The 25257-nt window shown below is 42.6% G+C and overlaps 1 protein-coding gene and 1 long non-coding RNA gene across 4 annotated transcripts; both read left to right on the plus strand.

Annotated features, from left to right (window-relative positions):
* The first annotated feature begins 147 nt into the window (after positions 1–147).
* On the plus strand, positions 148–19894 carry LOC106574199 (cysteine protease ATG4B). Of its 3 annotated transcripts, XM_014149865.2 has the most exons (14): positions 148–236; positions 1116–1217; positions 2645–2716; positions 2847–2945; positions 3187–3288; positions 3633–3705; positions 4244–4323; positions 12275–12477; positions 12667–12745; positions 14012–14157; positions 16170–16226; positions 17351–17447; positions 18479–18586; positions 18836–19894. In XM_014149865.2, exons 1-14 carry the CDS (start codon positions 227–229, stop codon positions 18901–18903), a joined length of 1296 nt encoding a protein of 431 aa, XP_014005340.1. In that variant the 5' UTR covers positions 148–226; the 3' UTR covers positions 18904–19894. The 3 variants fall into 3 exon arrangements, with proteins under 3 accessions (XP_014005340.1, XP_014005342.1, XP_045553387.1); XM_014149867.2 differs by lacking the exons at positions 3633–3705; positions 4244–4323; XM_045697431.1 differs by lacking the exons at positions 17351–17447; positions 18479–18586; positions 18836–19894 and adding an exon at positions 16595–16934.
* On the plus strand, positions 4330–5921 carry LOC123727854 (uncharacterized). The gene is made up of 2 exons (XR_006759788.1): positions 4330–5223; positions 5280–5921. It is a non-coding gene; the product is annotated as an uncharacterized lncRNA (long non-coding RNA).
* Positions 19895–25257: the final 5363 nt, after the last annotated feature.

Raw genomic sequence — 25257 nt, forward strand, 5'->3', positions numbered from 1 at the left:
GTTCAGTTTATTCCATCAACACCACCAACAGATCTACGGAGATGTTCCGTCTAGGAAGCGATCAAATGGATTGTTATTGGACGAAAAAATATTTGCCCCGCCCAAAGCAGATACTCCGATTGGATATTTAAATAGGAAATCTGCGGTATTGATTTCTCATTGGCCGTATGATATTTCCTACAGTTGGACAGATCAACAACACACAGGGTTGTTATGGACTGTCGGGATGGATGCAGGTACGAAGTCTTTTTCAAGAAAATCAAAGATTGAACGTTTTTGTATATTAGCCAGCCACTTGTAGATTGCTATATTTCATACAGGATTCCAATTTGTACATCAGTTGAGATTTAAACGTTACATGTTATATGTTGAATGTGAATTAAAAATAGTCAGTAGCTAGCTAGCTAACTAGCCAGTTAACGTTAGCTATCAACCAGTTATTGCATTCAACCCATCCAGACAGACAGCCTAAACTATTATTAGTCTAGCTAAACAAGCAATCGGTGTATTTTGGACTGAAAACAACAACAAACGAACGTTAAGGCTACTTTCTGTCCTTGACATAAGTTAGCGAGCAGAACTGGGGTCCATGGCTTCCTAGAAAAGTCGTTTTTAGCTTATACGCCCATGTAAACCAACGTTATTGTTCAGTGTCACTAGCTAGGTATTTACCGACAACTGCTGAAGGGATGGTCACATAGCTAGCAAGCCAAATGTATTCGCAATGTCATTCTCTTTCGCAATCCCATCCTTGGCTATCTAGCCATGCCAGCTAGCTAGCTAGTTCAGCTGTCAAACTGCATTGAGTGAGTGAGTCTGTTTTGCCATTCTGAAAGTGCTTGGACCATGGCTAATAGTACTAATGTTATTTAAATCAATATACAATCAACTGTCACAGTGGTCATTTGTATGAAGGTGACAAAATCTGAATATGAATGATTCCTATGGATCCCGTGTGTGTGTGTGTGTGTGTGTGTGTGTGTGTGTGTGTGTGTGTGTGTGTGTGTGTGTGTGTGTGTGTGTGTGTGTGTGTGTGTGTGTGTGTGTGTGTGTGTGTGTGTGCGTGCACGCTATGTAGCAAGGTGTTCTGAATCAAATGTACTTATATATTTCAGCTACTCTCACATACGACACACTTGGCTTTGGAGAGTTTGAAGATTTTCCAGAGACCTCAGAGCCTGTGTGGATCTTGGGGAAAGAATTCAACGCACTCACAGGTAATTGGATACATCAGATCAGCTAGGTGGTGTCAATGTTGTGTGTTTTTTTTTGTGTGTGTGTCCTTGTCACGTTACTGTGAAATATGGAATGATTCCATTAGTCATAATGTAAATGCAGAAGTATAGACCTACAGAACAAACACATAGGTCTATCTACAGTACATAGATGGTACATAAAGGCATACTGCCAGCAGCAAAAGGCTAATCTGAGTACCAGTCTTTTTTAAGCTAACATTCCACTCTTGTCATTTGCTAAAGAGACTGTCCTTTCATCTCAAGGTTCAATATGCAGCTTAATGGATTTTATTCTTGGCGTGAAGATATTTCAACATGTCTAGACGATTTAAAGGCTACGCTGATCGCTTGTGTTTGGCTGCCAAATGTATAGGTGTCCCCATAGGCCTAATGTTTAAAATGAAGGGAATGAGTTATCCACGGTAGATGTCCCTCCTAATGAAAAAGGCTTCCCATCCTGCTGATGTGAGCTGCTGGACATCACACTGGCACTTGTGCGTTTATGGAGGAGAAAATGAACTTGCAATTTCCAAAACTGAGCTCAGTGGGGAATCTGGGATTTGCCTACGTCAACAGCTAGGGTTTCTTTAAATATGCCTAGGCACTATACTTTTTTATTGCAAATTTTTTTATTAAACTGAAAAATATCTGGCATGCATAGCACAGGTGGTGGTTGCCTAAACTCAATGTAGCAAGGGAGCAGATGACATTGAGTATACAAAACATTAGGAACACCTGTTCTTTCCATGGCATAGACTAACCAGGTGAAAGCTATGATCCCTTATTGATGTCACTTGTTAAATCCACTTCAATCAGTGTAGATGAAGGGGAGGAGACAGGTTAAAGAATGATTTTTAAGCCTTGAGACAATTTTGTGTAAAGTTGCTGGATATTGGCGGGAACTGGAACACGCTGTCGTAGAAGTGGATCCAGAGCATCCCAAACATGATCAATCAGTGACATGTCTGGTGTGTATGCAGGCCATGGAAGAACTGGGGCATTTTCAGCTTCCAGGAATTATGTACAGATCCTTGTGACATGGGGCTGTGCATTATCATGCTGAAACGTGAGGTGATGGCGGTGGGCCTCAGGATCTGGGCCTCAGGATCTCATCATGGTATCTCAGAATGCCCAATGTTAGAATATTTCCAGTCAAATTCATGAATTAAGTTAGAATGTTTTCCTATCAGTCTAATTTGCATAAACATTGTGATTTGAATGATAGCTGTGAGGGTTAGCAAATCCTCTGATATTCTCGAGTTCCATAATGATAGAATTTGAAGGTTGCCGAAAGTCCGTTGTCTTTGGCAAATGACACGAGTGCCAAGGAGTAGCTGAATAGAGACGGCAACCAGGCTATAACAGCAGGCAGACTTTCTTAGCTAACTCATTGTCTTTGTTTTATCCAGAAAAGGATGACATTCTTTCAGATGTCACTTCACGATTATGGTTCACCTACAGAAAAAACTTCCCACCCATTGGTGAGTAGCCCAATCCTACTGTAGCTAGCCACAGAGTAAACCAACGTACTGCAGTAGCAGAGCTGTAATTTTTGATTGTAATGCCAATAAGATTAGCCTGTCCGGTGCAAATTGTTTCAATGTGTTTCAGGAGGTACAGGGCCTACGTCCGACACAGGCTGGGGCTGCATGCTGCGATGTGGACAGATGATCCTAGGCGAGGCCCTGGTCTGCAGGCATCTAGGCCGAGGTATGGATGACTGCTTTACTAATTCTTTAGCGTCATCTGCTCCGTGAAGCATACAGCTAGTGGTATTGCGCGTACCCTTCAACGTTAGCTTCTATTATTCAAGATGCACTGCCCCCCCTCCCCCTCTGAATTATCTCTGTCACTGTGTGGTACAGATCTCTTATTGCGCTGTACTAAAGTATTCTGTTCAATAGAGCACTTGTTTCACACAGCAAATGATAATGGTGTTTTTGTTAAGCAGACTGGAGATGGGTGAGAGGTCAGCCTCCGAGAGGAGAGTACATCGGTATCCTCAACGCCTTCCTTGACAAGAAAGACAGCTACTATTCTTTACATCAAATCGGTGAATACTGACTTGCAATTCATTCAATTTAAACTACTTAATTTTTTTCTTGCTTATCAAATTGGAAAATAGTTTTTCTTTTTGATTTGTAATCTCATACAATGATGCACTGATTCAGTCATCTTCATCTTTATTAGGATGACAGCATTGGTATAACATCATCTTCATCTTTATTAGGATGACAGCATTGGTATAACATCATCTTCATCTTTATTAGGATGACAGCATTGGTATAACATCATCTTCATCTTTTATCAACTTACATCAGTTGTCTGTGTACTGCAGCCCAGATGACATCATCATTAGGATGGCACTAACATCAGTTGTGTGTCTGTGTACTGCAGCCCAGATGGGAGTCGGGGAGGGGAAGTCTATAGGCCAGTGGTACGGACCGAACACAGTGGCACAGGTACTGAAGTAAGTACAGTGAGCTCCTCACTTAGTCTCTAGATCAGGGCTCTCCAACCCTCTTCATGTAGAGATACCCTCCTGTAGGTTTTAACTCCAAACCTGTTCCTGGAGAGATACCGTCCTGTAGGTTTTAACTCCAACCTTGTTCCTGGAGAGGTAACCAACAGGACGGTAGCTGTCCAGGAACAGGGTTGGAGTTAAAACCTACAGGACGGTAGCTGTCCAGGAACAGGGTTGGAGTTAAAACCTACAGGACGGTATCTCTCCAGGAACAGGGTTGGAGTTAAAACCTACAGGACGGTAGCTGTCCAGGAACAGGGTTGGAGTTAAAACCTACAGGACGGTATCTCTAGATGATCATCTAGTTACTAGATTATGACTGTACACTTTCAGCCTGATTTAAGACTAGTCCTGGATAAAAAATAAAATCATGCTGAATGAAGAGTTAGTCCAGGGCCTGTCTTAACCCATGTCAGGAAATCAGTCCCTTAGTGTTTACAGTCAACGTCTAAAAACTGTTGAATATTGTCCGTCTTGCCCTCAGGAAACTAACTGTGTTTGACTCGTGGAGTCGTCTGGCTGTACATGTTGCTATGGACAACACCGTGGTGATGAAGGAGATCAGTGAGTAGTGGAACACAGCCATGATACTTCATCATTACCACTATGCCTTATCAACGTGTAGAACATTCCATGACCTAGACTGACCCGGTGAAAGCTATGATCCCTTATTGATGTCACTTGATCAATCCACTTCAATCAGTGTAGATGAAGAGGAGGAGACGAGTTAAATATATATATTTTTTAAGCCTTAAGACAATTGAGACATGGTTTGGTGTATGTGAGCCATTCAGAGGGTGAATGGGCAGGACAAAATATTTAAGTGTCTTTGAACGGGGTATGGTAGTAGGTACCAGATGCACCGGTTTGAGTCAAGAACTGCAACGCTGCTGGTTTTTTCACACTCCCAACAGTTTCCTGTGTCTATCAAGAATGGTCCACCACCCAAAGGACATCCAGACAACCTGACAGGACTGTGGGAATCATTGGAGTCAACATGGACCAGCATCCCTGTGGAACACTTTCAACACTTTATAGAGACCAGGCCCTGACGAATTGAGGCTGCTCTGAGGGCCGAAGGGTGGCCCACTCAATATTAGGAAGGTGTTCCTAATGTTTTGTACACTGTGTATGTCGTTAATCAGAATGAATCAGTCATGGTACTTCTAGGGGTGTAGTCCTGCTGGAGCGCTGCTCCCTCACCTTCTTCAATCTGAGAAGACACGGAGCTGGTAAAACCAATTCTGGGAAATTTAATTCTGATCAATAATAATTAATTACTACTAAAATTAAATGAAAAATGATAGAATGACAAACCCTGAAATCTGTACAGCAGTCTAGAGGTAAATTAATGATGGTTTCTTCTCTCTCTGTACAGCAGTCGAGGTTAATGATGGTTTCTTCTCTCTCTGTACAGCAGTCGAGGTTAATGATGGTTTCTTCTCTCTCTGTACAGCAGTCGAGGTTAATGATGGTTTCTTCTCTCTCTGTACAGCAGCTTTCTCTGTACAGCAGTCGAGGTTAATGATGGTTTCTTCTCTCTCTGTACAGCAGTCGAGGTTAATGATGGTTTCTTCTCTCTCTGTACAGCAGTCGAGGTTAATGATGGTTTCTTCTCTCTCTGTACAGCAGTCTAGAGGTTAATGGTCTTCTCTCTGACGCTGGCGAAAATGTTGAACTATAGGCTATATCTGTCCACTGCAAAATATATATATATATATATATATAAATAAATATATATATAAATATATATCTAAATATATTTTCACCATGTGTCTGCCTTGATACTCATAAAACTCCACGGACCTCCTCAGTGGAACCCAGAACGAAATGTGACCACTTGGTTACGGCGACACACAAACCAGCGTTGAGCCTGACCCTATCTGGAAGTTGGTGTAACCCTGCTTGGAATATTTAGCTGCTATTGGTTGAGAATGATGCATGACCTGTTTCTAGATTGGTCAAGTTGGAGGTCATCAGGCATTTAGGTTCTAGTTTATTGAGATGCATGAATACACCACACCAAAATATAGATTTTTTATGTCAGTTTTAAAATAGATTTCCTGTAATTCTACACAGTAATGATTTATGTCCACTACTTGATGAATTGGTTTGATTTAATCTATGCAAATAAATTAAAATAAATAAGTCACCTCTTTTAATGTTTATTTTAAATTCTTATTCTGTAATCGGGTATATTGTAAACGTGTTCAAGCGACTTAAGTGTATTTATGATACAGCGTGTAAGCTATACAATGCCTCGCAATGATATTAACCTATTTGTATTTACAGTGTATTCAGAAAACTTTTTCCACATTTTGTTACGTTACAGCCTTATTCTAAAATTGATGAAATATTATTTTCCACCTCAATCTACACACACAATATCCCATAATGACATCACAATAACCCATAATGACATCACAATACCCCATAATGACAACACAATACCCCATAATGACATCACAATAACCCATAATGACATCACAATACCCAATAATAAGTAAAAACAGGTTTTTCGATTTTTGTTGTTGCCAATATCACATTTACATAAGTATTCAGACCCTTTACTCAGTACTTTGTTGAAGCACCTTTGGCAGCGATTACAGCCTCGTCTTCTTGGGTATGACGCTACCAGCTTGACACACCTGTATTTGGGGTGTTTCTCCCATTCTTCTCTGCAGATCCTCTCAAGCTCTGTCAGGTTGGATGGGGAGCGTCGCTGCACAGCTATTTTCAGGTCTCTCCAGAGATGTACATTGCTCCGTTCATCTTTCCCTCGATCCTGTCTAGTCTCCCAGTCACCGCCACTGAAAAACATCCCCACAGCATGATGCTGCCACCACCATGCTTCACCGTAGGGATGGTGCCAGATTTCCTCCAGACGTGACGCTTGGCATTCAGGCTAAAGAGTTCACTCTTAGTTTCATCAGACCAGAGAATCTTGTTTCTCATGGTCAGAGTCCTTTAGATGCCTTTTGGGAAAACTCCAAGCGGGCTGTCATGTGCCTTTTACTGAGGAGTGGCTTCCGTCTGGCCACTTTACCATAAAGGCCTGATTGGTGGAGTGCTGCAGAGATGGTTGTCCTTCTGGAAAGTTCTCCCATCTCCACAGAGGAACTCTGGAGCTCTGTCAGAGTGACCATTGAGTTCTTGGTCACCTCCCTGACCAAGGCCCTTCTCCCCCGATTGATCAGTTTGGCCGGGCAGCCAGCTGTAGGAAGAGTCTTGGTGGTTCCAAACTTCTTCAATTTTAGAATGATGGAGGCCACTGTGTTCTTGGGGACCTTCAACGCTGCAGACATTTTTTTGGTACCCTACCCCAGATCTGTGCCTCGACACAATCCTGTCTCGGAGCTCTACAGACAATTCCTTCGACCTCATGGCTTGGTTTTTGCTCTGACATGCACTGTCAACTGTTGGACCTTATATAGACAGGTGTGTGTGGCCTTTCCAAACCATGTCCAATCAATTGAATTTACCACAGGTGGACTACAATCAAGTTGTAGAAGCATCAAGGATGATTCATGGAAACAGGATGCACCTGAGCTCAATTTTGAGTCTTATAGCAAAAGGTCTGAATACCTAAGATAATGTTTTACATACATTTGCAAAAATTCCTCAACCAGTTTTCGCTTTGTCATTATGGGGTACTGTGTGTAGATTAATGAGGAAAAATAATTGAATCCATTTTAGAATAAGGCTGTAAAGTAACAATGTGGGAATACGGAAGGTGTCTGAATACTTTGTGAATGTGCTGTACATTAGGGTATAGCCTCCAAATAGCTATTCCACGTAGTCATAGACCTATTAGCCAGCAGCATACCACCCTGCATCCCACTGCTGGCTTGCTTCTGAAGCTAAGCAGGGTTGGTCCTGGTCAGTCCCTGGATGGGAGACCAGATGCTGCTGGAAGTGGTGTTGGAGGGCCAGTAGGAGGCACTCTTTCCTCTGGTCTAAAAAAATATCCCAATACCCCAGGGCAGAGATTAGGGACACTGCCCTGTGTAGGGTGCCGTCTTTTGGATGGGATGTTAAACGGGTTTCCTGACTCTCTGAGGTCATTAAAGATCCCATGTCACTTATTGTAAGAGTAGGGGTGTTAACCCTGGTGTCCTGGCTAAATTCCCAATCTGGCCCTCATACCATCACGGCCATCTAATCATCCCCAGCTTACAATTGGCTCATTCATCCCCTGTAACTATTCCCCAGGTTGTTGCTGTAAATGAGAATGTGTTCTCAGTCAACTTACCTCGTTTAATGATATATATATATATATATATATATATATATATATATATATATTAGGGTATAGGCCTACTGCAAATTCCTGTTGTTTGGCCAGATGTCAGAGCTATCCTTCAGCACCAGAAGTTGGTTCAACTTCTTTACCACACAGTGTGCTCCAATCTGATGGCTTCGCCTAATAAGCCCTACTGATGTTATTGTTATTTTTTTTATATAAAAAAAAAAAAGATTCACTTTACAATGGTCCTCATTTATTAAAGTTAGTTAAAAGCTGAATCAATGTTTGCAAGACCACAATTATGAATCAGTATTTTACATAACAGAACTGAATATAATAGCATAGCCTATATAAACCTTACTCTTACACCAAAAATTGCTACTTTTTAATTCGATTTTAGGATGGATAGATGAAGCAGAATAGTAAAAAAAATATTTCCGCCAAAACTCGGAGCGCGCCACTAGGTGCAAAATACAAGAAAGGCTAATGGTTTAACATCATCAGCTAGAATTCGCTCATGAAACAGTAATTCAATAAGAATCTGATTGAGATCAATCAAATGAGTCGCATGCAGATACAGTTTCACTGGTATTTTTTTAATTACAGTACCAGTCAAAAGTTTACAATCCTACTCATTCCAGGGTTTTTCTTTATTTGTACTATTTTCTACATTTGTAGAATAATAGTGAAGACAAACTATGAAATAACACATATGGAATCATGTAGTAACCAAAAGTGTTAAACAAATCAAAATGTATTTTATATTTGAGATTCTTCAAAGTAGCCACCCTTTGCCTTTGACAGCTTTGCACATTCTTGGCATTCTCTCAACTAGCTTCATGAGGTAATTACCTGGAATGTGTTTAAATGAACGTTGAAAGTTTCTTCAAGTGCAGTCGCAAAAACCATCAAGCGCTATGATGAAACTGGCTCTCATGAGGACCGCAACTGGAGAGAAAGACACTGAGTTACCTCTGCTGCAGAGGATAAGTTCATTACAGTAACAGACACATCTCAACATTGACTGTGAACCAGGCCTTCATGGTTGCATTGTTGCAAAGAAACCACTACTAAAGGACACCAATAAGAAGAGACTTGCTTGGGCCAAGAAACATGAGCAATGGACATTAGACAGGTGGAAACCTGTCCTTTGGTCTGATGAGTCAAAATTTGAGATTTTTGGTTCCAACCGCCGTGTCTTTGTGAGACACAGAGTAGGTGAACGGATGATCTCCGCATGGTGGGAACCACACGTGAAGCATGGAGGAGGAGGTGTTATGGTGTGGGGGTGCTTTGCTGGTGACATTGACAGTGATTTATTTAGAATTCAAGGCACACTTAACCAGCATGGCTACCAGAGCATTCTGCAGCAATACACCATGCATTCTGATTTGCGCTTAGTGGGATTATCATTTGTTTTTCAACAGGACAATGACCCAACACACCTCCAGGCTGTGTAAAGGCTATTTGACCAAGAATGAGAGTAATGGAGTGCTGCATCAGATGACCTGGTCTCCCTCAACCCAATTGAGATGGTTTGGGATGAGTTGGACCGCAGAATGAAGGAAAAGCAGCCAATAAGTGCTCAGCATATGTGGGAACTTCAAGACTGTTTTAAAAGCATTCCAGGTGAAGTTGGTTGGGAAAATGCCAAGAGTGCGCAAAGGGTGGCTACTTTGAAGAATCTAAAATATCTAAAATATATTTTCATTTAACACTTTTTTTGTTACAACATGATTCCATATGTGTTATTTCATAGTTTTGATATCTTCACTATTATAGTAAACAAAAAAAACCTTGACTGAGTAAATCAAATCAAATTTATTTATAAAGCCCTTCGTACATCAGCTGATATCTCAAAGTGCTGTACAGATACCCAGCCTAAAACCCCAAACAGCAAGCAATGCATGTGAAAGAATCACGGTGGCTAGGAAAAACTCGCTAGGAAAAACTCCCTAGAAAGGCCAAAACCTAGGAAGAAACCTAGAGAGGAACCAGGCTATGAGGGGTGGCCAGTCCTCTTCTGGCTGTGCCGGGTGGATATTATAACAGAACATGGTCAAGATGTTAAAATGTTCATAAATGACCAGCATGGTCAAATAATAATAATCATAGTAGTTGTCGAGGGTGCAACAAGCACGTCCGGTGAACAGGTCAGGGTTCCATAGCCGCAGGCAGAACAGTTGAAGCTGGAGCAGCAGCACGGCCAGGTGGACTGGGGACAGCAAGGAGTCATCATGCCAGGTAGTCCTGAGGCATGGTCCTAGGGCTCAGGTCCTCCGAAAGAAAGAAAGAGAGAATTAGAGAGAGCATATTTAAATTCACACAGGACACCGGATAAGACAAGAGAAATACTCGATGTAACAGACTGACCCTAGCCCCCCGACACATAAACTACTGCAGCATAAATACTGGAGGCTGAGACAGGAGGGATCAGAAGACACTGTGGCCCCATCCGATGATACCCCCGGACAGGGCCAAACAGGCAGGATAGTAGGTGTGCAAATAGCACTACACCACTGGGTATTTCCCTTCGGCAAATCAGATCACGACTCCATTTTGCTCCTCCCTTCCTATAGGCAGAAACTCAAACAGGAAGAACCCATGTTAAGGTCGGAATCCATGCTTCAAGATTGTTTTGATCACGCGGACTGGGATATATTCCGGGTAGCCTCGGAGAATAACATTGATGTATACACAGTGACTGAGTTCATCAGAAAGTGTATAAGAGGATGTTGTTCCCACTGTGACTATTAAAACCTACCCAAACCAGAAACCGTGGATAGATGGCAGCATTCACGCTAAACTGAAAGTGCGAACCACCGCATTTAACCATGGAAAGGTGACTGGGAATATGGCAGAATACAAACAGTGTAGTTATTCCCTCCGTAAGGCAATCAAACAGGCAAAACGTCAGTACAGAGACAAAGTGGAATCGGAATTCAACGGCTCAGACACGAGATGTATGTGGCAGGGTCTACAGACAATCACGCATTTCAATGGGAAAACCTGCCACGTCGCGGACACCAATGTCTTGCTCCCGGACAAGCTAAACCCCTTCTTCGCCCGCTTTGAGGATAACACAGTGCCATCAACGCAGCCCGCTCCCATGGACTGTGGGCTCTCGTTCTCCGTGACCGACATGAGTAAGACATTTTAAGCGTGTTAACCCTCGCCAGGCTGCCGGCCCAGACGGCATCCCTAGCTGCGTCCTCAGAGCATGCGCAGACCAGCTGGCTGGTGTGTTTATGGACATATTCAATCTCTCCCTACCCCAGTCTACTGTCCCCACTTTCTTCAAGATGTCCACCATTGTTCCTGTTCCCAAGAAAGCAAAGGCAACTGAAATAAACGACTATCACCTCGTAACACTCACTTCTGTCATCATGAAGTGCTTTGAGAGGCTAGTTAAAGATAATATCACCTCCACCTTACCTGACAACCTAGACCCACAACAATTTGCTTACCGCCTCAATAGATTCACAGACGATGCAATCGCCATTTGCACTGCACACTGCCCTATTTCATCTGGACAAGAGGAATACATATGTAAGAATGCTGTTCATTGACTATAGCTCAGCATTCAACCTCATGGTACCCTCCAAGCTTATCATTAAGCTTGAGGCTCTGGGTCTGAACCCCACCCTGTACAACTGGGTCCTGGACTTCCTAACGGGCCGCCCCCAGGTGGTGAAGGTAGGAAACAACACCTTCACTTTGCTGATCCTCAGCACTGGGGCCCTACAAGGGTGTGTGCTCAGCCCCCTCCTGTACTCCCTGTTCACCCATGACTGCGTGGCCATGCACGCCTCCAACTAAAATATCAAGTTTGCAGATGACAACCATAGTAGGCTTGATTACCAACAATGACAAAACGAATGAGCTGATCATGGACTTCAGGAAACAGCAGAGGGATCACATGTATTTGTAGTGCTCCCTCACCTAATGAACTAGTACTAGACCACTGGGTACTTCATGATTACCACTATGCCTCATCAATGTATAGAACATGTGGTTAAAGACTGGGACATCAACTGTTACTCCTAACGTTAACATAATCCCTTTTTTTGTATTTTTTTTGTCAGTGCAGTCCAGGTAACCCTATTGGATCTTGTGGACCACCGATGGACCAGTCTCCACCATAATTATAGATGGGAACAGGCTATTTTTATTTATGAGATGAGAGCTAGACTAATGATATTTGACCTCTCCTCTCCCCCAGAGCGGGTGTGTATTTACACAAAATGTATTATGTTTTTTCCTCACCAGAGCAGTTGTGTATGCCCTGGCTGGACTATGGTGGAGCAGCGTGTGCAGAGCCCCCGGGGTGGATGCCGACGCATAACGGCTGCCTGGAGGGGGCCTGTGCCCTGGCTGAGGAGGAGACGGCTCTCTGGAAGCCCCTGGTCCTTCTCATCCCTCTCAGGCTGGGCCTGAGCGACATCAACAAGGCCTACATCGAGACCCTGAAGGTGGGACAGAGTGGCCAATCATACCAAAACAATACACAATTGCATTGAATTGACATGTAGACACGGTCAGTTTGATTTGTTCAATGACCAGTCACCTGCTACTGTTTAAAGGCTCAGCCATTGCCAATTTTGCTCGAGTGCCTCTTTTTTTTTTTTAATGACCTCTCTTTCTGTGTCTCTTCTAAACAGCAATGCTTCCAGCTGCCCCAGTCCCTGGGTGTCATCGGAGGAAAACCCAACAGTGCCCATTACTTCATAGGCTATGTTGGTATGTCCTGTACACTAACCACACATCTGAAGGAAAATATAATTTGCTTCTTAAAAAGTCTTAAAACACATTTGTTTACTAGCTCCTCTGAGTCGTTCACCTAAAAACAGACGCTGTGCAGCCTTGTCATTTGCTGAACATATTTTTGATATCCAGACATTCTATGTACACTACCGTTGAAAAGTTTGGGGGTCACTTAGAAAATGTCCTTGTTTTTGAAAGAAAAAACACATTATAAAAAGTGGAGTGGGAGGCCCCGGTGCACAACTGAGCAAGAGGACAAGTACATTATAGTGTCTTGTTTGAGAAACAGACGCCTCACAAGTCCTCAACTGGCAGCTTCGTTATATAGTAACCGCAAAACACCAGTCTCAATGTCAACAGTGAAGAGGCGACTCTGAGATGCTGGCCTTCTAGGCAGAGTTGCAAAGAAAGCCATATCTCAGACTGGCCAATAAAAATAAAAGATTAAGATGGGCAAAAGAACACAGTCACTGGACAGAGGAACTCAGCTTAGAAGGCTAGCATCTCGGAGTCGCCTCTTCACTGTTGACGTTGAGACTGGTGTTTTTATCGGTACTATTTAATGAAGCTGCCAGTTGAGGAGTTGTGAGGCGTCTCTCAAACTAGACACTCTAATGTACATGTCCTCTTGCTCAGTTGTGCACCGGGGCCTCCCACTCCACTTTCTATTCTGTGTTTTTCTTTCAAAAACAAGGACATTTCTAAGTGACCCCAAACTTTTGAACGGTAGCGTATACACAGAGTATACTAAACATTAGGAACGCCTTCCTAATATTCAGTTGCACCCCCCCCTTTTCCCCTCAGAACAGCCTTAATTTGTCGGCGCATGGACTCCACAAGGTGTCGAAAGCTTTCCACAGGGATGCTGGCCCATGTTGACTCCAATGAGCATGGCACCTACTAATACCATACCCCGTTCAAAGACACTTAAATATTTAGTCTTGTCCATTCACCCTCTGAATGGCACACATACACAAACCATGTCTCAATTGTCTCAAAGGCTTAAAAATCCTTCTTTAACCATGTCTCCTCCCGATCATCTACACTGATTGAAGTGGATTTAACAGGTGACATCAATAAGGGATCATAGCTTTCACCTGGATTCACCTGGTCAGTCTATGGTCATGGAAAGAGCAGGTGTTCCTAATGTTTTGTACACTCCGTGTTGTCTGTTATTCCAATACACCTCTGACTGGTCTCCTTACTGTATGTCCCCTATCCTATCTCTCTCCCCCCCCCCAGGAGAGGAGTTGATCTACCTGGACCCCCACACCACCCAGTCTGCAGTAGAGCCCTGTGAGGACAGCCAGGTCCCTGACGACACCTACCACTGTCAGCACCCGCCGTGCCGCATGCACATCTGTGAAATAGACCCCTCCGTCGCAGTGGTAAGAAGGACAGAGGCAGGGCCTATGTAGGTCAAAGAATCACCGCGTTAAGAGGGACAGAGGCAGGGCCTATGTAGGTCAAAGAAGGTTGGAGCAATACTTTAGCTTACTGGCTGCAGGTACAACTCCATTTTCTGGGTGACCTAAATATTGCCTAGTTTTCATCAAGCTGCCCACTCAAGGAAAAAGCTTCAAACAGTAACCAGTGTCTGTAACCTGTTTCAGGTTATCAGTCAACCTACCAGGGTACTAACAAACAGCACAGGAATGAAATCATCAACATGTATTGATCACATCTTTACTAATGCTGCAGAAATCTGCTTTAAAGCGATATCCAAATCCATCAGATGTAATGATCATAATATAGTAGCCGCATCTAGAAAAACCCAATGTGCCTATTGTAGTGTATAAGAGATGATACAAGAGGTTCTGTAGGGATTCCTATGTTGAAGAAATAAAGAGTATTTATTGGTGTGATGAGCAGCCATCAGACGCTGCACTTGATTCCTTTAATTGGGTCTTCCCACATACTGATAACCCATTTTTTAAAGGGATACTTTGGGATTTTGGCAATGAATCCCTTTACCTACTATAGAGGAGAAGGAAAAAAAAGGTCTTTATACACAGTGTCCAAAACATTAAGAACACCTTCCTAAAGTGTCGTTACGCTCCCTCCGCCGCTTGCAGTTCTTGACAGAAACCGGTGCGCCTGGCACCTACTACCGAAGGCCCGTTCAAAGGCACTTAATGGCACACACAATCTGAATGGTACACATCGACAATCCATGTCTCAAGGTTTACAAATGATTCTATAATCCTGTCTCCTCCCCTTCATCTACACTGATTTGAAGTGGATTTAATTTAAGTTATCAACTTCCTTCAAACTTCATGCAGAGACATACAGATGGTATCCACGAGTTCATCTGGCTCTGGGGGGAAGTAGATACAGAGATTCATTACAGATGGTATCCACGAGTCCATCTGGCTCTGGGGAAGTAGATGCAGAGCTTCATTACAGATGGTATCCACGAGTTCATCTGGCTCTGGGGGAAGTAGATACAGAGATTCATTGCTAAAATCCCTGATTATCCCTTTAAGAAACTGACTGTAAAAACGGCTAAATCTCTGTGGATTGATGAGGAATTAAAACATTTAAGGACAAGGCAAAAGGAACGGCAAATAAGTCTGGCTGCACAGCCGATTGGCAAACGTACTGTAAATTGAAAAATCATGTGACTAAACAAAAATAATATACTGTACTATGAAATATAGAAATTATATTAAGGATGATAGTAAAAAAAACCTTTGGAGTGCCTTCATTTAAATTTTGCTCAAAAAGGCGAACTCCGCTCCATGACTGAACACAAATGACTGAAAGAAATAAGAAGATTATGGGATCTGTTTTGTTAGACTTCATTGCGGCTTTTGACATTATCGATCATAGTCTGCTGTTGAAAAATCCCATCTGTTATAGCTTTACATCCTCTGCTATAGAGCAACAGAACCATGACTACACGGAACTCTTCCACATCAAGTGAGCAGTAAAATCAGATTTAAAAAAAAATAATAATAATTATTAAAAAACATAACACCTCACTGCACAACGCGGAAAGTGAAGAGACACAAACTCACACACTAACTCAAGCACTCTAGACTGTAGTGTTGTGGATTTTATATTGTACATTTGTAATAGAGTTATAATATCTTGTATGATGTACTGTTTTATTTACAATGTAGCCTGTTGTGTTGTGAGGTAACTTTTTAATTTGTATTTTTTTTTAAACTCTTATTGCACCCCAGCAAGAGGTGAGATTTCTAATTAATACTAATGCTAGCATTAGCAAAAGCTAATTCTGATGACCACTATTTGAAGTGAATGGCTAAATGCCTCTAAGTTGGTTATTTGTGATTCCAGTTCGATAGATGTGGCTTTTTATTTTGCTGTAACAGATTGTTTTAACACAGTAAAGCAGACAATTCTACAGTTGTCTTTGTTTTCTGATGTTCACCAGGGTTTCTTCTGTAGAACGGAGGATGACTTCGATGACTGGTGTATGCGTATCCGAAAGGTACAGTATGCTGTTTTCCCTATGAGGTTAAAGGAAAAATGCACCCCAAAACCAACTCATTCCTTTTAATTTACATATATTGTTCTCACATTGTTAAATAATACTGTTTCATTTTTGCATAATGTTGGTAGCAACATGGAAAATCGTTGTGGAAATATGGTGCAGCTGAAGTAGACTACAAAACCCACAATGCAATGCTGTCTCTATGGGCTGGCTGGCTGGCTAGCTAGCTAGGTAGCTAGCAATCGTAGCTACACACAATAATATCAAAGACAATATCAGCATGTGAAGTAGCTAGTTAGCTGTAAAATTGCCCAAAAAACTGCACTATCAATTTAGTCTACAAGCTCACCGTGTTCAACTTGCAGATCGATGTGCCTCAGAGTGGAGTCTGACCTGTACTTTTGAGGAGATGGGGAAACGCTGCCCATGCTACGTCAATGGGCCGCACAGTGCATTCTGGGCGATTCTGGGACAAAGAATGCTCTCTCTCCTTCAAGGACTGAATGGGAGTCTATTGGGCGCTAGCTCAAAAACCCAACATTAGTACAAATTTTTGTCAAGAAAAAGTACAACATTACAAATCTTTCAATATTGCTACATTTTTTTGATCAATGGCTCATTCGAGAGAACATTCTCCTGAGTTATGCCAACGGCCAGTATTGTAATCTGACATGTATGATGGGAAAAAATAAATGTAAAAAATCATATTCCAATTAACTTCCGGTGTAGTGAGAGAGACTTTTATCACAGTGCTACATCGTACCGGCCGGATTTCTGTCTGCTTAAACGCCAATAGCTCAGATAAACATGAAATGACCCTGGGAATCGATAGAACATCACTCATGAGATGCATTTAAAAAAAAAACAATATAACATTCAAAATGGGTGAATCTTTCCTTTTTATTTTAAGAATTCACCTTGACACACAACTGATTTTCTGATGTGTTCGTCCCTATTCCTCTGGATCCCAGGAAGACTAGAAGTTCCTATGGCGTCAGCTAATAGGGGATCTATAGAAAGAAAGTGGTAGTTCTGCTGTGCTTCAGTTAGCCAGGCCCTGTGTGCATTGGGTCCTATGGTGCTGAGTGTATTATCTAACCTGTGTGTGTGTGTGTCCCTAGTTGTCCCACACTAGAGGAAGCCTGCCCATGTTTGAGCTGGTAGACTGTCAACCATCTCACTTCGCCTGCTCTGTAGACGTGCTCAACCTCACTCCGGGTAAATATCAAACACTTCTGTCTACATTCTACTTGACCTGTGGGGGGAAGGGACATTCTCTTGACCTGTCGGGGAAGAGACATTCTCTTGACCTGTGGGGGGGGGTCAGGGAAGGGATATTCTCTTGACCTGTGGGGGTCAGGGAAGGGATATTCTCTTCACCTGTCGGGGAAGGGATATTCTCTTGACCTGTGGGGGGGTCAGGGAAGGGACATTCTCTTGACCTGTCGGGGAAGGGATATTCTCTTGACCTGTGGGGGTCGGGGAAGGGACATTCTCTTGACCTGTCGAGGAAGGGACATTCTCTTGACCTGTGGGGGGGTCAGGGAAGGGACATCTCTTGACCTGTGAGGGAAGGGACATTCTCTTGACCTGTGAGGGAAGGGACATTCTCTTGACCTGTGAGGGAAGAGACATTCTCTTGACCTGTGGGGGAAGAGACATTCTCTTGACCTGTGGGGGAAGAGATATTCTCTTGACCTGTCGGGGAAGGGATATACTCTTGACCTGTGGGGGTCGGGGAAGGGACATTCTAGTTGACCTGTGGGGGGGTCAGGGAAGGGACATTCTACTTGACCTGTGGGGGTCAGGGAAGGGACATTCTCTTGACCTGTGTGGGTCAGGGAAGGGACATTCTCTTGACCTGTGGGGGTCAGGGAAGGGACATTCTACTTGACCTGTGGGGGTCAGGGAAGCGATATTCTCTTGACCTGTGTGGGTCAGGGAAGGGACATTCTACTTGACCTGTGGGGGTCAGGGAAGCGATATTCTCTTGACCTGTGGGGGTCAGGGAAGGGACATTCTACTTCACCTGTGGGGGTCAGGGAAGTGATATTCTCTTGACCTGTGGGGGTCAGGGAAGGGACATTCTACTTGACCTGTGTGGGTCAGGGAAGGGACATTCTCTTGACCTGTGTGGGTCAGGGAAGGGACATTCTCTTGACCTGTGTGGGTCAGGGAAGGGATATTCTCTTGACCTGTGGGGAGGGGGGGGTCAGGGAAGGGATATTGTGATTTACTTCTCTTTACAGATGAGGCTGGGATTCAGTCAGAGGTGCGTTGTGGACAAGCGCGTTGCACTACCGACAAAGCGCCTTTTAAAGGCAATTTCCCTGACGTTCGCGGAGATCGTGTTCACGGTAAAATACAATAAAACATTTTTTAAAACTGCTGACGTCGGCTCAAGTGGAAGTTACATTTTAAATGTCAAGAGCAGTGTGTTAATCTACAACACACCTTTTTTAGCTTGAATCCTGAATCTGGGACATTATGTATAGGACTAGATAATGTGATTTGATGTATCTCTACAGATTATACATGTGTTAAAAGACCATTGACGTGATAACGTTGCTAAATCCTTAATTTCTCACACTATCTCCCGTCTATAGATTTCTCAGACCGGTTGGAGCGGTTCTTTGATTCTGAGGATGAAGAGTTTGAGATCCTGTCCCTGTGACGAACAGGAGGAATACAGTTACTATCTGTCCTGGCAGGAAACCCCCCCGACGATTCTTCTCTGTATCAGAAGGGAAGCCATAGGGGACAGGAGATGACTGGTGACATCACTAGCCAGTCTGGCACCGATGGTGTAGTGATTGTGTCAAACAGTTGTCTTCTGGTCAGTCACTTGGTGCTCTCCGTGTCCAATGAGGAGACTCCTTGCTGCGAGGTGGTACCAGGTAGTGCTCGCCGTGTCCAATGAGGAGACTCCTTGCTGCGAGGTGGTACCGGGTAGTGCTCGCCGTGTCCAATGAGGAGACTCCTTGCTGCGAGGTGTTACCGGGTAGCAGGAGCTCTCAGGAAACATTCAGTGCTACGTGCATCTTCACATTGTTTCTCCATTTTTTTAAAGTCTTAATTCAGTTTCAGTGCATCTTCACATTGGTTCTCCATTTTTAAGTCTTAACACATGAAATATTTCCTTTAAGTCAGGGGTGTCAAACTCATTCCATGGAGGGCTGAGTGTCTGCAGGTTTTTTGGGAGGTTTTTTTCCCATTAAATGAAGACCTAGACAAATAGGTGATGGGAGTTCCAAACTAATTAGTGACCTGAATTCATTAATCAATTACAAGGGTGAAGAAAAAAAAAAAAAACAGACAGACCGTCTGTGAAATGAGTTTGACACGTGTGCTTTAAGTGATATGGTGCCTTTCTCCCCTAAACTGAATTACCATAACACACAACAGGGTCTTTAGTAACTTGGTTTACTCTGTACACTTGGCTTATGTCACTACCTGTATTGACTGATGTAAATTGTAAACCAAAATGTGGTTGAGTGAAATTTGCAGACAAAGTAGATTTCTTGTATTATAATTTCATTATTGAGAGTACCATTATGTCTAAAATCTCTGTACTGAACACTGGCTCATTTTTAAAGGTGATTTATTTCCTCTAACGACACATAAAGAATGGACATGTTAATGAAAATACAATTTAAAAAGTTAAAGCTTGGACATTTTAATTTAGTAGTTTTGGGCTGTGCTCTTTAGAGAAATAAGGATTTGAAATAGTTGATTTTATACCCACTTAAATATTGTACAACATATCATCTTCATATTCAAGGTTTTTCCCTTCTCTGACCTCTCTTCATATTCAAGGTTTTTCCCTTCTCTGACCTCTCTTCATATTCAAGGTTTTTCCCTTCTCTGACCTCTCTTCATATTCAAGGTTTTTCCCTTCTCTGACCTCTCTTCATATTCAAGGTTTTTCCCTTCTCTGACCTCTCTTCTTATTCAAGGTTTTTCCCTTCTCTGACCTCTCTTCATATTCAAGTCTTTTCCCTTCTCTGACCTCTTCTCCTTGTGTACAGGCAGTGTCAGATGGAATCGAGGCCAGTGTGTGATCTTTCTCTTTAAGAGGCTATATCCCATTTAAGCTTCCTGCTCCTTAGACACCAGGGTCACGTTCATTCGGTACCAAACAGAAGAAAACAGACAAACAGGGAGAGATTACCTGGACTTGTCCAATAAGAAACACTTTATTTTTCTGTTGCAAACATTTTGCTACAGTGTGCCATAATGAACATGACCCAGTTAGCTCACTTCCACAGCTCCCCCGATAGGCTCATTCTCTGATGCATTAATGGCGTTTACACTGTGGTTGTTAATGTCTGCGCGCACATCTTCAATATTCTTGGCCGCATCAATCACCTAGGAGAAGAAAGACAAGAATATGACTCGTATCGATATCAACTGATCTACAGTGGGACTTAATTCAGCCTTTACTTGAGTTGAATTAAGAATGTTGGCTGGAAACCAAGGGCTGTGTTCATTAGTGCACACTGTAGCAAAACTTGAGGGGATTCTTATTGGACAAGTTCCAATAGTACCTCCCCGTTTCGCTCAGTTTGAGGGTTTTTATCCCTTTTGTACCTATTGAACACAACCCAAATCTCCCCAGAGCCACTTACATGCCAGTTGTGACAGAGGGCTCCTTCCTCAGCTGTTCAAACTTTCTGCTGTACGGCTTTCTGGAAGACGCTGGTCTCATATGTCATATCAAACTGGCCCCGCTGGGCCTCCTCCTCCTCTTCCTCCTCGGAGGGGTTGAGCTGAAGGAACATCACAGGGTCTGGCTTCGGCAGCCCCACGTCAGGCACCAGTCCAGACTGAAACCCTGTAGACCTACTGTAACAGCTGGTTGTTACTGGACTCTTTACCCTAGCCCTGGATTTAACTCATTGGGTTAAAAATGTCCTCCAGTATTTTTTTTTAACTTTTACTGTTGAAAAGTGATATCCCAAGTATAAATACAGTAAAGTACACACACTAAAGGGTACAATTTTTTTTTGTCATGTATGTCATGACGACACCAGTGTAAAGGGTTAATAAAAGGAACATCTCAAAAGGTGGTCCAGGTACAGTACCAGTCAAAGGTTTTGGACACACCTACTCATTCCAGGGTTTTTCTTTATGTTTACTAGTTTCTACATTGTAGAATAATAGTGAAGACATCAAAACAGTAAAATAACACATATGGAATCATGTAGTAACCAAAAAAAGTGTTATAAATCAAAATATGTTTGAGATTCTTCAAAGTAGCCACCCTTTGCATTGATGACAGCTTTGCACACTTTTGGCATTCTCTCAACCAGCTTCATGAGTTAGTCACCTGGAATGCATTTCAATTAACGGGTGTGCCTTGTTAAACATTCATTTCTGGAATTTGACAACGTAGGGTTGGTATACAGAAGATAGCCCTATTTGGTAAAAGACCAAGTCTATATTATGGCAAGAACAGCTAAAATAAGCAAAGAGAGACAATAGTCCATCATTACTTTAAGATATGAAGGTCAGTCAATCCGTTTCAAATTTCAAGAACGTTGAAAGTTTCTTCAAGTGCAGTCGCAAAAACCATCAAGTGCTATGATGAAACTGGCTGTCATGAGGACCACCACAGGAAAGGAAGACCCAGAGTTACCTCTGCTGCAAAGGATACGTTCATTAGAGTTAACTGCACCTCAGATTGCAGCCCAAATAAATGCTTCACAGAGTTCAAGTAACAGACACATCTCAACATCACTGTTCAGAGGAGACTGCGTGAATCAGGCCTTCATGGTCGAATTTCTACAAAGAAACCACTACTAAAGGACACCAATAAGAAGAAGAGGCTTGCTTGGGCCAAGAAACACGAGCAATGGACATTAGACTGTGGAAATCTGTCCTTTGGTTTGATGAATCCAAATTTGATATTTTTTTGTTCCAACCGCCGTGTCTTTGTGAGACTTCGAGTAGGTGAACGGATGATCTCCGCATGTGTGGTTCACACCATGAAGCATGGAGGAGGAGGTGTGATGATGTGGGGGTGCTTTGCTGTTATCACTGTCTGTGATTTATTTAGAATTCAAGGCACACTTAACCAGCATGGCTACCACAACATTCTGCAGCGATACGCCATCCCATCTGGTTTGCACTTAGATTGACTATCATTTGTTTTTCAACAGGACAACAGGACAACACACCTCCAGGCTGTGTAAGGGCTATTTGACCACGAAGGAGAGTGATGGAGTGCTGAATCAGATGACCTGGCCTCCACAATCACCCGACCTCAACCCAATTGAGCTGGTTTGGGATGAGTTGGACCGCAGAGTGAAGGAAAAGCAGCCAACAAGTGCTCAGCATATGTGGGAACTCCTTCAAGACTGTTGGAAAAACATTCCAGGTGAAGCTGGTTGAGAGAATGCCAAAGGTGTGTAAAGCTGTCATCAAGGCAAAGGGTAGCTACATTGAAGAATCTCAAATATATTTAGATATGTATAACACTTTTTTTGGATACTACATGATTCCATATGTGCGTGTTCAGTTGCAAATACATTCTTGCAAATCCTCAGAAGGAAGGTGTCGACGCAGGATTGCATTACTCGTCCGTTAAATTTTCAATATTGACTATGGAAGAGGGGAAAATATCAATAAGGGATCATTATAGGAAACATAATACATTGAAATTGATATGTATACGTTATTGATAACTTCAATTTCAAATGTTTACTTGGTCTATGGACAGCTGCCCGTAGGGTCCGCCTGGACATGGTCCCCTTTTTCCCCAGTTGATCTTAGGGACCTGGAGAAGCGTTTCAATGACTACTGGGTTGATAAGGTCTGGGAGATCTGCATGATCTGTCACAGACTGTTGTGACTGATATCAGTGTCTTCGGCAGACAGATTTAGTTCTTCAAGTGTTGGCATTATCAAGTCCCATCAGAACAGCACAAACACTCAATTTTGGTCGGTACTGCCTTGCACCAGGGTCTGTGGAATTTGGAGGTATGGCCACACGAGACCAGCAGCAATTATTTTTTTTTTATAACTAACCGAGGTAGTGAGATCCTATTGGCGCGTTCTAGTATTTATTCGCATATTTTCATTTGGGAACACCTACTCTGTGTAGTGGGCGTATGCAATAACTCAATTCTCCCTTGCACTCTTTAGAAACAACGCAAAGGGTGAAGTCTACAAAACGCAGTCCACTCTGTTTTGTTACAGATTTTAGATAGGAAAAACTGTATCGATGAGAAATTGCAGAATGTCAGCCAAAATCCATCTCGCTCCATCTTCTCCCACCGGGCTTCCTCTCATCACCATATTTGGTAATGAGTGGAAACGCCAACCAGATGGTTCACATTTATACATCCGGTGAAATATACTCTACACAAATATAAAAACGCAACATGTAACAATTTCAAAGATTTTACTGAGTTACAGTTCCTATAAGGAAAATAGTCAATTTAAATAAATTCATTAGGTCCTAATTTATGGATTTCACATAAATTGGAATGCAGATATGCATTGGTTGGTCACAGATACCTTAAAAACAAAAAAAAAGTAGGGGCCTGGATCAGAAAACCAGTCAGTATCTGGTGTGACCACCATTTTGCCTCATGCAGCACGATATCTCCTTTGCATAGAGTTGATTAGGCTGTTGATTGTGGCCTGTGGAATGTTGCCCCACTCATCTTCAATGGCTGTGCGAAGTTGCTGGATATTGGCGGGATGTGGAACACGCTGTCGTACACGCCGATCCAGAGCATCCCAAACATGCTCAATGGGTGACATGTCTGGTGAGTATGTAGGCTATGGAATAACATTTTTTAGCTTCCAGGAATTGTGTCCAGATCCTTGCGACATGGGGCTGTGCATCATCATGCTGAAACATGAGGTGATGGAGGAGGATGAATAGCACGACAACGGGCCTCAGGATCTCATCACTGTATCTCTGTGCATTCAAATTGCCAATGATAAAATGCAATTGTGTTCGTTGCTTATGCCTGCCCATACAATAACCCCATCGACACCATTCTGTTTAATCACATCCTTGATATGCCACACCTGTCAGGTGAATGGATTATCTTGGCAAAGGAGAAATGCTCACTAACAGGGATGTAAACACATTTGTGCACAACATTTTAGAGAAATAAGCTTTTTGTGCATATGGAACATTTCTGGGATCTTTTATTTCAGATCATGAAACATAGGACCAACACATTTTTACATTTTAGTCATTTAGCAGACGCTCTTATCCAGAGCAACTTACAGTAGTGAATGTATACATTTCATTTAATGCATTTTTTTTTTTTTGTACTGACCCCATGGGAATCGAACCCACAACCCTGGCGTTGCACACACCATGCTGGCGTTGCAAACACCATGCTCTACCAACTGAGCCAAAGGGAAGGCTTTACATGTTGCGTTTATATTTTTGTTCAGTGTATGTGCGCAGATGTAGTAGTGATGTAGAAAGGACTTTTGAGATATGGGCAAAACAGGAAGTAAACAGTTGGAGTTATACACGTTTATGCTTGTAATAGTGGAAATAGTGTTTTGATATTGCCATGCGTGTATAGCTCAAAGACATGAGATGGCTGTAGAGTTTCTTGTGGGGGACGTTTTGAATAACTTTTTTTGCTATTGAGCCAGACTACTACCACTAACGTTATATGGCTTATGCAAGCAACTAGAAAAAGAAATCTCAGGAATGGAATTCTGACCTAAACAACTGTCTGGATGATGCTTCAACACTAAAAGTGGAAAATGAAGTCTAAAATGCTAAAAAACGAAATATCCCTTTAAGTCTATTTGCTAAAGTCGATTTATCAGGGAATCGCATCATCTCAACTGGACAAAGTAAAGACAGATTCAGGTAGGATATTCTACGGATATTCGCCTGTAGTTTTCCTTACATCCACCAACAGCAGTTAGGGACCGTCAACATAGTGACAAATCAAAATGTTCAAATTTCAATAGTTCTTTAACCATTTACTCCTAAAACTTTCAAAACTGGTTCTAGCTAACCCGATGGCATAGACACACATTG

This window comes from Salmo salar, chromosome ssa16, assembly GCF_905237065.1.
Source record: "Salmo salar chromosome ssa16, Ssal_v3.1, whole genome shotgun sequence".
Taxonomy (NCBI): domain Eukaryota; kingdom Metazoa; phylum Chordata; class Actinopteri; order Salmoniformes; family Salmonidae; genus Salmo; species Salmo salar.